This window comes from Lolium rigidum, chromosome 5 (genome assembly GCF_022539505.1).
Source record: "Lolium rigidum isolate FL_2022 chromosome 5, APGP_CSIRO_Lrig_0.1, whole genome shotgun sequence".
In the NCBI taxonomy this organism is placed as follows: Eukaryota; Viridiplantae; Streptophyta; class Magnoliopsida; order Poales; family Poaceae; genus Lolium; species Lolium rigidum.
In genome coordinates, this window is record NC_061512.1 from 201,455,652 (window position 1) to 201,469,863 (window position 14,212).

The window sequence follows — 14,212 nt, forward strand, 5'->3', positions numbered from 1 at the left end:
GCTTGTCCGGGAGTCCATGGGCTTCCCTCCACAGCTCAACTGGCCCAACATGTCTATATGGCTCCCCCCAAAAAAAAGAACATGTCCATATGGATTTGGTTTCAGATAAAAAAAAAGTCTAAATAGTGACATGTGATTCCCCAAATCCTCAAAAAAAGTGATTACATAAAATAGTTATATGTGGATTAAACGTTGAAGAAAAGTACCCGCAAAAAACTTTACTTCTATAGCTTTTATCACATAGTCATAAAAAATACTAACATATTGGACCTTTGGGGACACGACTGTTTTCATAAAACTCGTCATTATAACTTTACGATAAAATTTTATTTTTTCCGGTGGTGCAACGGGATTTGTTGCCGGCGGAACAACGTAGATGTTTCTAAAAATTTCTATTTTAGATGGTCTTGGGTTTTATTAGTTGGTGCAGGAAACCACTTGGCGAATGTAACCGGCAAGAACCTGTTGGTTTCATTCATGAAAATGGAGCCGATGGAGGGGGAGGGGGGGGGGGGGGGCTGTTGATCTAAACAAATATATGTATGTCCGACACTAGAAACCACAAATACAGCTCAAGCTATATTATGTAGCTCGTTTTTTTAAAAAATTAAAGATGCTACTTTCAAGCTTTTTAAAAAAACCGAGAAAATTCTAGGTGTAGACATGTTGTGTTCTACCAACGTGCAAAATTTCAACTCAAAATGCCTTATAATTGTGGCTGTGCAAAAATGATAAAAACCGACATCTATAATAGTGAGCATTACAAACTTTTAAAATCTCAAAATCTTTCAGGTTTTGTAATTTTTGTGCAGCACTGAATATAAGGTATGTCGAGTTGAAGTTTTTCCCGTTGACAGAACACAACATTGTGTACATCTATAATTTTTTCTGATTTTTTTAAAACTTTAAAATTAAAATACCAGTTTTAAATTTTGAAAAAAAGAGTTACATGCAGCTCGTCCTACAAAAATTCACACTCCGTAGGACACATAAATTCAGATAAAAGAGTGTAATTTACAGCTGAAGATCCAAATCGTCATCTTGCTAAGCTGACTAGTTGTCATTTGGCTAAATATGTTTGTTATAGTTTGTCGTTTCAGGATATGCACTCTTCGGCATATGTTGTAAGATATGATTGCACGGCTCAGTAATCAGTGTGGATTTTTGTAGTGCAGTGTGGGCGCTTGCATCATATATACTTATATAGCGTTGGCCCCTTGCGATACATGACGGGGAAAAAAAACCATGTAGTACTAGAAACACTGTACAATCGCGCTGTTGATGCATCTCGTCGTCTTCCCCATCAAGCATATCAGATCACGAGCATGCTACGTGCACTGTTGAGGCGTCGATCGATGGATGCGCGACCCCTCAACAGCAACAAAAGAAAAAGTGTTTGATGGACCGATGAGAGGCGACGGCACCAAATTCCACAACGAGGCAAAAAAGAACGTCGCAAGGAAATGCATGTAGTAGTATAGATTTTTTTGAGAATTGTACTCTAGAAGGGACTAGTATAGGTTTCGCTGCACAAGAATAAATGACGCGCACGAGAATCATGCGAGATTGAGAAGAAGAAAATCATGCCGAGGGGAGGTGCCTGGGGAAGCTGCTTTCCCTGACTGCGCCACCGCCCTCTAGCAGGTCGAGTTCAGGGCGCCGGCCGGCTCTGCGGCGCGCACCACGTCCACACGTACTCCAGTGGCCAGTGCACGGCGGCAGCACCGTCCACGGCCACGCATGCAGGCCGGCCAGGCCCTGTGCATGCCACGGTAGCCCACCACGTGCGCGTGGCCTGGCGTCAGTCCGTCACCCCCATGTCTGTCGCTGTCTCCCGGTACGGCAAGCACGTACGTAGGCGGGAGCGACGACGCCACGGCCGGCCGGCCGAGCGGCGCGCGCGCGCGGCGGAGGCGGCGCTCCTTCTTCTTGCCGGCCTGTAGTAGGTGGGCGGCGAGGGGGCGTCAGGGCATGTAGAGGCGGTCGCGGCACTTGCAGCGCCACGCCACCGGGTAGTACTCCGTGGTGACCAGCACGCCCGGCGGCACGGACACGTGCACGGGCGAGCACGGGCTGCAGCTGCCGCACTTGGACGTGCACCGCGGCGGGTGCGACCCTGGGCCGCCGGAGAGCAGCCGACGCCCGACGGCGCCGCTGTCGTAGTGACCGATCTCCTGCAGCTGCACATCAAGACACGTAATTTAATTAGTTCAACGAGTGAACATCGTATCTGCGTAATCAATCACACGCGCGCGTACGTGCGTGCGCGTGTGGTCCGCGCCGTGTCAATATGAAAAGTGTACGGGCAGCGACGTATGTATGGTCGGGACGGGCCACGGGGTCCCCGGCGCCGTGGAAGGGCTGTCGGAATCTAGGTGCGCCGTACGCCGCGGCGAGCTGGCCGGTAGTTCTTGGTCGCGCATGATGGACCAGCGACTCTCGGCGAGAGCGACGCGACGACGGCGCCGGCCCGGCCCTAGCTAGCCAGCCAGCCGATGTTGCCATCTCCGGCCGCGCCCTTAATTCCGACGCATCTAGATGGATTAATGCGCAACTCGCTGTCCTCAGATGCCGAGATGTGTCGGCCAAAATTGAAAGCTTGCAATATCTACCATGGCATCTTCTGCTTGCCTTGGCAGCCACAAATGTGAGATCACATGCATGGTGGCTTGCTATCATGTCATGCATATGAACGGGGTCGGTCGGGGAAGACGGCAAAAATAACTAACCACAAAGAACATCGGAAGATCGTCGTTGCTGGAACTCACCAGATCATGACCGGCGTGGGTCGCCGCTCCTGCCATCCTCCCGGAATCTGTCCAGTGAGAGCAAACTCAAACGATTTAAAATTAACCACCTCGTAGCATATATATCAGAGGACATAGTCTAAGAAAGACTGAAGCAGTACAGATAAAATGTTCTAACAAGCAGTACAGAACGTACTACATATCTCTTAGATCTGCAACTGAGCCGGCCATTTAAGCTGCTCAGCCTGTTTGAGGAAAGCAAGAAAGAACACCGAAAACGAGAAAGATACAAGTTCCACGAAAAGACGCAGGAGCAAGACGATTAGCTAGCTCAGGGAACACATCTGCTAGCTAGCTCTGCTCAGCAGTCAGCGCAACGCTTACCCGAGCGGAGCGCGCCATTGCCCCAGCGCTCGACGACGAAGAAGCAGCCGCAGCAGAGGGAGGCGACGAGGAGCAGCCTGAGCATGGAGCCGCTGTCGCACCCCGGCCGCCGGCTCCCCGTGGGCGGCGGCATTACCAGATGGAACCGCGCGCTCCTCACTCCAGCCGCTACGTACCTTCACTTCACTTGGTCCGCGCGCGGAGAGCGTGGAGAGACCGTGCACTACCCGGGGATGATGGAAGAAGGGAAGGGATCGGAGAAGACAAAGCCCAAAGCCAGAGCTGCTAGCTGTGCGGTCCAGCGAGGAGCTCGATCCTTCTTGGTCCTAGCTTGGTGCGTGGGGACTGAACTGGGGAAGGAAGGGAGGGGGAGCGGAAGGCAAGGCCAAAACCCAACGCCGGAGCTATAGCTAGGCGAGGAGGAAGAAGACGGGGGGACGAGGACGAAGTGTGGGTGTGGGGGTGCCGACCGCTGCTGCTCGCCGGCACTGTGCAAGCCGCATCAAAATCCCCCGTAAGCAACTGCGGTTATATATACCCGACTTGGCACGGCAGTCACTGGCCAGGCTACTCCTACATGTAAGTATACCAACCCGCCGTAGCTAGCACGGGCACGGCCGTCGGCCGGCCGGCCGGCCGGTTGCACATTTAATAACGGGCGCGCACAAAGTACGGCGTACGCTCGGCGCGTTCACCTACACGTATATACCTGTACGGCTTTGCATCTTGGTGTGTGCAATACCAATACAGTGCGCTCACCTACAAGCATGCTACTTCTACGAGTGTATGGCACTGTGGTGTACGCCTCAATCTCTGGATACATGCCGGTAAAGGTCGGATGTGGATTTGCTTTGCATCGACGTGCAAAGGCCATCATGCATGCATGCTCTTTTCACTCGAGGGTGCAATGGGAAAAGGTAGCAGGAGCAATCTTTTTTTCCTTGCTTCTTTTTGCCCGTGGCTTAGCCGCTTAAAGCTAATTGATCATTTATAGTTTAGGCCATTATCCCACCGAGTATTCTTTAAAAGAGTATATTTGCTAACTGATCTGCTAAACTTATAACTCCCTAAAAAATCTTCTTCCATACAAATCAATAGTAATCGAGATAATAGTCATACTAAATCAATAGCATCTTCATACAAATAGTCATACTAAATCAACAGCATATTTGCTTCTCCAAATAAAAGCAGTTTCTAATCGATCTCCTCAAATTAACTCCCTAAAAATGCTTTTTCGCATATAAATAAATAGCAATCCTTAGCATAGTCATATTAAATCAATAGCATAGTCATACAATCTATGGCACAGCCATACAGCTCAATTGCATAGTTCCATGTTGCATAGATCATATCATAAAAATAAATCGATTGCACTCTACCTTCTTCATTTGATCAAACCTAGCCGGCATTGGGCCGTGTAACAAGAACGATGTCACCCATCGCGAAGTGATGCTACCGACCGCTTCTCCACTAGTGTTGGACTTGTTTAAATGCTCATGAATTTGTTGCCAAAGTTCACTGAATGACTGCTTTCCACTTTTTCCGTACAATGCCTCATGAAGAATAATTCAATCATTTTGTGCAAAGTACAATGCAATGTTGTCGTCCTCGGTCCATTTGACCTCTCTCTTGTTGACCTTCTTCGCTAGACTACGAATTTAAAATAATTTGCATAAACACACTAGCATATATACACTCCATTTGTGCGGTCCGGGATGAAAAAAGGCTAGCAATACCATGTAGGAATTGTGATGAACGCCCGACTTGGCCTCCTCCATCTCCTCCTCCTACTCGGACTCACTCGACTTAGAGACTATGGATCTCACGGCGGCGCCCAGGGGCATCGGTAACCCTAGGCCGCTCGACTTGTACGATGGATTGTCTGGGGGTTTCGGGGCTGCTAGACGGTGGGCCTTCGATGTAGCGAGTCGGAGGAGGTCGCCGGTTAGAGGTTTCAGCGACAACATGGCAGCATCATTTCGGCCCGATTCCGGCGGCGGCGGCAGCCTCTAACGAGCGAGTAAAAGTGGGTAGTAGGGTGCAGGGTGTGGATGGAGGCGTCGTTGGCGGCGTAATGGGTTGGAGGGTGGAGAACACCGGTGGGAGAGCTGAAAATGTACTCGGCACGGTCGAGGTCGAGTATATTTACTCCTCCGCCCGAACGGGTCTTATAACTTTTACTCCACTAAATCTTTTAGGGCTTGTTTGGTACTAGAGTTTTAGTGGGGATTAGCGGGGATAATCCGCCCCAAACTTCAAATCCCCACTTATCCCCAATACATGTTTGGTGCTAGATTATGAGCGAGTTTAATCCACACTTATCCCCACTTTTCCCTAAATTTTAGTGTAATTTTTTCAATCCCCAATACTCTACCCCTACCTAGTGGATTGGGGATGAGATTTTGTGGGGATTGGGTGACAACAGTGATTCACCCAATACTCTGCAAGTATTATCCCCACTAATCCCCACTAAAATACTAGTACCAAACAAGGCCTTAGGGGTCTGCTGGATGCAGTAAAACAGAAATTTTACTCTAACTGATTATAGCGGTCGGTTAGAGATGCTCTAACTTTTGCTCTTGTGTTTGAGTGCTCGTAGGTTAGCTTGTACGGCGTCGGCTTGTTGCCGATAAACACACGAGTACGCGCAGCAAGGAGAGCAGAACAGAGGAGAGGAGAGGACCACCAAAGATGTTGCAATGCGTGCGTGCAGCAGCAGCACTGCACTCTTCTGAGAGTCTCTTGCACGCACCACGGTTAATTACCTTGGTGGTCCAGACTCCGACCGTGTGCGAGCCAAGTTCTGGTCTTCATTTCAGGGATCAAAGCAGCCTGCAGCGCTTTGATACGTCAAAGATTTCAGAGGAATTTATGCCGACCTCTGCAACACGTCCGTGCATGCACTGGTTCAGTGTAGTACTATGTGGTTCATGTCTCCTTAATTATCGCAAGGAATCAGGGGATTCATGCATGAGATGCTGGATTGGATTATTTTTGGGGCCGGCGTGTTCTCCCTCTTGAATCATCACCGCTGTAAAGATGAGATCTGGAGTGGGCTGCTCTCCATGTTTTGGTGGTATGCTAGTAGTATTAGTCAAAGCGACGTGTTTGCTCGTGCGAACCCCTTTCAACTCAGGTGGGCTCTAATTTGTCAGGTTATCAGATATTCAGATCTGATGCGGACAGCGATACATTTGGATCTTGTTCACGTCCATACCTAGCTACGATCGAGGAGTAGTAGTGTTTTAAATATGTGAAGAATGTTTTCTCCTGCTCCTTATTGCCATCATGAACTTGACTGCGTGATTTTTCGAGTGGTTTGACTGCATGATGAGTAGCGTCTCCTCTTCCGTTATGATTTGCAACCAAGTAACATCTGCATGCAGTTTTTGTGTGGCATGTTTGACTATCTTTTTTTTTCTGAAACAAGCAACAGATTTGTCATTTTTATTGAGCAAGGAGATGTTTTAAGAAGTCATACAAACCAAACCATGGCCGAAGTCAAAGGTCACAAATAAAAGCCTACTCCCGTTGTATGATGTTAAGAAGGGTCTTTGCCCTGGAAGACTCCACAATACCACTTCTTCTTTGATCTTGGTGGTGAGCATGGTCGCTGTTGTGGAGTTATACCTAAAGGAGCTTTATATTTTCGTACCCTCGATCTCTTAGTTGTACTCAATTTTTCCCAACTCCTTAGTTTTTTCTGAGTTTTTCTCAAGCCCTTGTCTGAAACCCGCAGAAGGAGCTCGGACGGGAGGATTCCCGTTTAGTTGACCGTTCCGTGCTGACATGTCGGACCGCGTCGTGTAAGGCCGCGTCGCGTGGGGCAGGTAGAAAGGGACCGCGTGGGACAGGACGAGACTGCATTTGGTTGTACGTGAGCAGGAGCTGGGTTCTGTCTCTCTCGGCCCAAATTGGCATCCCTTTTCAAGAGCATTTTTTCCCCTCTCTCTGTTCTCTCTCTTTTCAACAAATTAGTATCAAATCTAGAGAAGCTTCTATTTCTGTCTTTCTTCAGTGATTGTTGCCTTTTGGTCCTCGTTTTTTGCCCAATATGGTAACAAATCTAGTAGCAAATCTAGAAGCTAGTATAGGATAAATTCACAGCAGCATAATAAATCACGAAAACTAAGTATAATACATAAACTGCATACAACAGTCAAAAGCAGCCAATAACGATGTTAATGTTTACGACAAACTAAGCTGAAAATAATACAAGATGCAATGTTTGGTCAACATGAAGACTAGGATACCCCGGGATGAATGAATCTGTTCTTCATTCAACATATATTTCTTCGTCGCTCCATTCCATGATCTGAAGGAAATGTTCATTGAACTCCTTCCGTCTGCAGTGTGCAGCCAATACATCCTCCAAACGGTACGACATTTGTTCATTTCTCAGACCGTAGTTTTCTAATCTATCCACACATAGTAACCACTCATCCCAGGCCTTTATATTATCAAAGTACTCTCTGATATAACCCAAATCCGCGTAGTAGATGCAGCCAGGTCGAAGTGTCGGGTGCACTCTGGTGTCGATGGAGATACACCGAATAAAGTGGACGAAGAAGGCACGACTACCAATGTTACTGACGGCATGGAGAGAGCGACTCTCAGTATCCACACGATACACCAATGCTTGACTACCTTCCTCCAAATGCGTGCTGTCCAACAACACAAGTAGCAGATCACCATTCGACTTCACAAGGTAGAACTTGTTATTTCCAAGTTCTGGAAATGAAAATAGTGTCTCCATGTTGACAGTGCTCTCGCGCTTCTTCAACTGGACATTGTTGGTGCACACTAATTTTCTGAACTCAAAATTGTCCACAGCTATTGCTTACAATTCACCATTGAACGAGGTAATGCAACGCAGATCATGGTGCTCGATCGAAAATCTTCCTTCTCCCCAATCTTCATCTATACCCTTAGTTGGAGTGCTCTCATCGACCCAAGCAATTTCCGCCGGGTAATCTTCGGAAACGAAGACCATAGTCGGGAATTTCATTACGGCGACTGACTCCAGAAAAATAGATGGCATCTGCACCTCAAACATAGTGTTCAATATCTTTGTGAGTGGGTTCAGAAGCCGTATCTTGTGCGGCTGGTTCTTCTGGTCAAGCACGACTACGCCACGGCAAAAGCCGACGAAGTAGTATCTAAAATATATTGATGAAGATAACATTCAGCACTAAGATGTTTACGATTGAAAAAAAAATAGATTAACTCTATAGATATGGAGGATTTGAACCTTCCATGAACTTCCGTTAGATCGATGGTGATGTAGCGAGATGTGCTGAGGTGGAGGAAGGTGAACTCAGCGGCGCGTAGAAGGGCGTGTTCTAGAATGATCCATTCGTGCAGGTGCATGTCGGGCTCAGGTAAATCTGAGCGCCAATTTCTACAAACTTGCCTCAAAGCAGAGTAGGTGTCCACGTACTCCCCCTTCGTTAGTAAGCAGTCGCCGATCTAGTGAAGTGGTCCGTTAGCCGTGAGAGAGGCTCAGTTCACGGAGGCGCCGCGCTTGGATGCGCCGCCCTCGGAGGCGACGGGCTCGGCAGCGACGGCCTCAGATGCGACGGGCTCGGCGGAGACGGGCTCGGAGGCAATGGGCTCAGAGGCGACTGGCTCGGAGGCGACTGGCTCGGGGGCGATGGCCGCCGGCGCATTCTTCTTCTCCATCGCCGGCAGGGGAGCGCGCGTAGGGCGGTTGGGGTTTTTTTCTTCGATTTGGAGAAGTTGATGGGACGTGAGAGGCGTGGTTGCGTGCGTGAGGGAGAGAGGGGCTCTGTACAGGCAAGGTGACGGTTGGTCTCGGCAGTTCCAAAAAACTAGACGTTTGGTATCAACACGCGCACAGCCTAACCACTCTGCACCGTGACACGCGTCTGCACCGTTACGTGTACTCAGTTCTACCCTCGAGTCTTACACTGGAAAAATATCTGTACTCAGTTTTCCCCTCGAGTACTAATACTGGCTAGTGCAATATACTCAGTTTTACCTTCATGTGGCTGGTCAACAGAGAGTCAATAAATGAGATTAAGCTATCTAATTGAGTCATTCCATGCGCAAAAAATTCCAAAAAAGATAAAACCATTGTGGGACTTACTCATGGAGTCTTCTTACGTGACCTGCCACGTTGGGAACCATAACAATCATAGATAAATCAAGTTTTACCACAAATTATCACTTCTCAAATCACCTAGTAGCTTTGAAGGTGCATGGCTTTCCACAATAAGCCCTTCCAAAAACAACTTTCCGCAAAACATATTTTGTCTGAATGAGGCCACAATTTTCACACTCATGTATATTTGTATTGCAAATAGTTTGAGCTAGGCCAAGATGGGTTTCATTGTACAAAACACGCATTTTCCATTTTTAAATCTCATATTTGAATCCCTTAGTCTGTTTACTACTCACGTGCCCTTGGTTTCTTGATACTACTTAGTTTTGCCCTCTCCCTTCACAAATTTTCACAGGGGACGCCCAACCTTGCTCTGATTGGTCTAGTCCTTGTCACGCGGATCGTGCCCGCCGACCGTTGATCGTATGATCTAACGGGCAGGATAACCCCTCTCTCTCTCTCTCTCTGATCGGGGCCACCACCATCTCTCTCTCTGTCGGTGGCTAGCTTCCACCCTCTATGTATGCTAAATACCCAGTTTTCCACAAAATTCAGCAAGTTTGGTTTTCTGTATAATTTTTCACATGCTGAAAATTATAAACTCTTTTAGGCATTACTTTTCACGCAAAAAATGATAAATCATCACCGATTTGTTGTAGCCATTACTTTTCACGCAAAAATGATAAACCATCACCGATTTGTTGTAGCCATTACTTTTCACGCAAAAAATGATAAACCATCACCGATTTCTTATACTCCCTCCATACCGGTTTATAGGCCTATTACGTGTTTCGAGAAAACTTTGATCATTAATTTGGTCCTAAAAAATTATACCATTGGATTCATATGCAAAATAAGTTTCCAACAATATAATGTTTGTGATATATATTTCATATTTTGTTGACCAAATTAATGGTCAAAGTTCTTCTCAAATCACGAAATGTGCTTATAAATCGGTATGGAGGGAGTAACCATTACTTTTCACGCAAAAAATGATAAACCATCACCGATTTGTTGTAGCCATTACTTTTCACGCAAAAAATGATAAACCGTCACCGATTTGTTGTAACCATTACTTTTCACGCAAAAATGATAAACCATCACCGATTTCTTGTAGCCATTAATTTTCACGTTAAAAATGATAAACAAAACAATCTATCTATCTTTGTATTTGAAGTTTGGGAGGGTTGACCGTCTACTTATGTTAACTTTCAAGGTTTTGACCTGAAAATCAACTGGGTATTATAAAGGGAAATAAAAGTTCAAAAAAATGTAAAAACGAAACAATCTACCTATCTTTCTATAGAAGATCGTCTGTATGAAATTTCAGGTCATTTAGAGAAGGTCGAAAAAACCTAACTTGTTACAAAAGCTGATTTCAGTGAGACCAAACAGCATGCGCTTAAGCAAAGTGATTTTTTCGAACATCTCCAAATGACCCCAAATTTTCCATACATGATGTCATACGTGTAACAACAAGGAATATCTAAAAAGTGTCAAAAACTTTTGCCGAACCGTGTAGCTCTATCAAAAAGAACCTCACCATGGTGCTAGTAAAATTTTTAGTTACAAACTTTCGTATTTTACCTAACCTTCAACAGGAAACTTGTTTCAAATTCATTTTGGCGTACAAGAAACAAATCCCACCTTGATTCGAGCACCACAGCCTCCAAACGATGCCGATGCCGATATCGACATGGTACTATGCTCGCCGCCACTACTAGATCACCGTCGGGATGCACCCTCAACCCCGTCCCCTCATTCAATCACTGACACATCAGAGATACCGCCGAGGCCAATGTCGAACGTACATGCTGATGCCAATGCCAAACATGCACGCCGCTGTGGGCATGGCCACGCCCCCCCCGCTATGCTGGACGCCACATACCACCGCGAGATCTTTCCCTTCGCCACCACACTCCCGTAGCACCCATCTATACACGCCAGAAAGGAGAGACACTAGTTTTCTCTACATTGCTCGCGTTCGCGTCCGACACCGTCAGTCAAAGTGTTGAGGTAGTCGTCGATGTCCTCGGCCATTTCTTCTCTTCTTTGCATTGTTAAACGTGTCTAGTTCATATCTATCTAATGCGTCTGGTCTCGCCTCATGCAGTTCTTTGTGGACGTCAATCTCATCTCGGCACCCCGCAGGCCACCTCCTCCGTGCAATCGTTGTAGAGCTCCGTTTAAAAATCTAATCCTACCCGTGTATCGCCCCTTGTATCAGCGTCATGGCCCCACTTGTCATTCGATATACCGAAGCCCCACTCGTCCGTGTTTTGGTCAGGGATGCGGCGATGCTTACGGTCAAACAAAGATGGATGGTCTAACGTGTCTTTGCAGGCTCTACGTGGCCCCAGTAGTCCGCAGATAACGGTCAAAGTTGTTGACCCGTCGGGCAAACGGCCGTTCCAGCACTTGTGAGGGTTTCAGATAAGGGCTTGGGGAAAACTGAGGAAAAACTAAGCGGCTGGAGAAAACTGAGCACAACTAAGGATCCGAGGGCACGAAAATAGAAGTCCCTACCTAAAGACCCTCGCATCAAACAAGCATCGCAGGGAAAGCCGAAGCTTCTCTTGATTCACACCTTATGTGGATGTCTCACACATTGGAAAGAGTTCCAATCTTGTGGTTGTAGGTAAACAAAGCCTATCTCATTCTTAAACTTGGTTGCATAGATTACAAATGACCACAATTTTGTCTTCCTCTTTAATCAAGTCTATTCGCAGTCCAAACAAGGTTTTGAATGATCAACCATGTGAATAGTTTGCACTTGGGAGGCACCCAACAAGCCTCCAAACCGTGGAAGACATCGGAGAGAAAGTGTGGATTGCATCTTATATGTCGAAGAAGCATAATTGCATCCATCCATGCCAAACTTCCAAGTGATAGAATCCCGGACATCATGGTTGAGGTGAACTTACGTTGTCAGTTAGCATCTCCCAAAGTTTGTTGATTTGGATATGCTCCACCGAGAGGCCTTGCTAGATGTTAATTTGAGAGACCCGAAAATCACTCTCCATTGCCATCTTCAAGGAGCAATTTTACTTCTACGCAATGTCAGTTTCTTTTGGAGTACCCCCCCCCCCCACACACACACCCATAAGAGGGAGGAGGGGGCTCCCCCCTCTTCTTCCGATATGATTTGCAACCAAGTAACATGTGCATGCAGTTCTTGTGCGGCATGGTTTGATTTTTTTTTTTTGAAACAAGAAAAAGATCTCTCATTTTCATTGAGCAAGGAGAAGTTTCAAGAAGTCATACAAACCAAATCATGGCCGGAGTCAAGGCCACAAATAAAAGCCTACTCCCGTCGTATGATGTTAAGAAGTGTCTTTGCCCTGGAAGACTCCACAACGCCACTTCTTCTTTGATCTTGGTGGTGAGCATGGTCGCGGTTGCGGAGTTATACCTAAAGACCCTCGCATGAAACAAGCATCGCAACGAAAGCCGAAGCTTCTCTTGATTCACACCTTCTGTGGATGTCTCACACATTGGAAAGAGTTCCAATCTTGTGGTTGTATGTAGACAAAGCCTATCTCATTCTTAAACTTGGTTGCATAGATTACAAACGGCCACAATTTTGTCTTCCTCTTTAATCAAGTCTATTCTCAGTTCAAACACGGTTTTGAATGATCAACCGTGTGAATAGTTTGCACTTGGGAGGCACCCAACAAGCCTCCAAACCGTGGAAGACATCGGAGAGAAAGTGTGGATTGCATCTTATATGTCGAAGAAGCATAATAGCATCCATCCTTGCCAAACTTCCAAGTGATAGAATTCCGGACATCATGGTTGAGGTGAACTTACGTTGTCAGCTAGCATCTCCCAAAGTTTGCTGATTTGGATATGCTCCACCGAGAGGCCTTTCTAGATGTTAAGTTGAGAGACCCAAAAATCACTCTCCATAGCCATCTTCAAGAAGCAATTTTAGTTCTACGCAGTGTCAGTTTCTTTTGGATTGCCCCCCCCCCCCCCCCCCCCCGACACACACACATCCATCTCATTGCCCAAGGAAACCTTCCTAGCCATTGCAAAGAGCTCGCGGTCCTTTGAAGGCCAAGGGTTTCCAAGCATCATCCAAGGTTTTTGGTCGTCATGGGTACATTCATTGCACAACCATCACAATCTCAAATCCGAAACGAACTTTTCTTAGGCTTAGAATTCCAAGGCAATCGTAGAGCCAAAGTACGTTCGACTTCAACTTCGACGCAGCTAACCCGTTGGACAATAACATTACGCACGGATTGGCACGAAACATCTAATTTATACCAGATTTTCTTGATGAATGCCAGCCTAGTACTCCCTCTATGCCGGAATATAGTGAGTGTTAGAATTTTATCAATGTCAAACCAAGTAAGCTTTGACCAAGTTTACACAAGAATATATCAATATGTAGGATATCAAACCAATACCACTAGAAACACAATGAAGTATTGTTAGGATGATCTCCACCACGTACGAGCCTAACGGCTTGACATGCCCTTTGACCGCGCCCTGATCGGGGGCGCCCAACCGTTCACTGGTTGGTGGGCCCCTGTCACCTGCGCTATATAGAGTGGTGGGGTCGGTGGCACTCTTCACGAGGTTGACTGGAGCTGCCACTCGCCCCACCAACACACCCACCGATTAGGGTAAGTGCAGTGCCGACGGGAAGCTCCACCACCGCCGCCACAGATCGCTCACCCACGCACCGCCATCGTCGCCATGTCAACGTCGACGGGTTCCCCCTCCTCATGGGACAAGGTAAATGCTCACAATATTTAATCTATCCCGACACAGATTCTACCCTAGACGATCTAGCGAGTTTAACATTGGTATCAGAGCCATCATTAGTGTGTAGATCTTATGGTTTTTCGGGTAGAAATGAAACAGAATACGAAACCCTAGTCAATCCCCATCGAACAAGAACCCTAAAATGAAAAGAGGGCAAAGAAAATATACCTCACCGGTTGTC

The 14,212-nt window shown here is 46.8% G+C and overlaps 1 protein-coding gene across 1 annotated transcript; it reads right to left on the bottom strand.

Moving 5' to 3' along the window:
• Positions 1–1,964: 1,964 nt before the first annotated feature.
• LOC124654809 (EPIDERMAL PATTERNING FACTOR-like protein 4) lies at positions 1,965–3,264 on the bottom strand. The gene is made up of 3 exons (XM_047193795.1): positions 3,132–3,264; positions 2,769–2,815; positions 1,965–2,171 (listed from the first exon to the last, which is right to left on the bottom strand). The coding sequence occupies exons 1-3, from the start codon at positions 3,262–3,264 to the stop codon at positions 1,965–1,967; spliced, it is 387 nt and encodes a 128-aa protein (XP_047049751.1).
• Between the last annotated feature and the right edge of the window lie 10,948 nt (positions 3,265–14,212).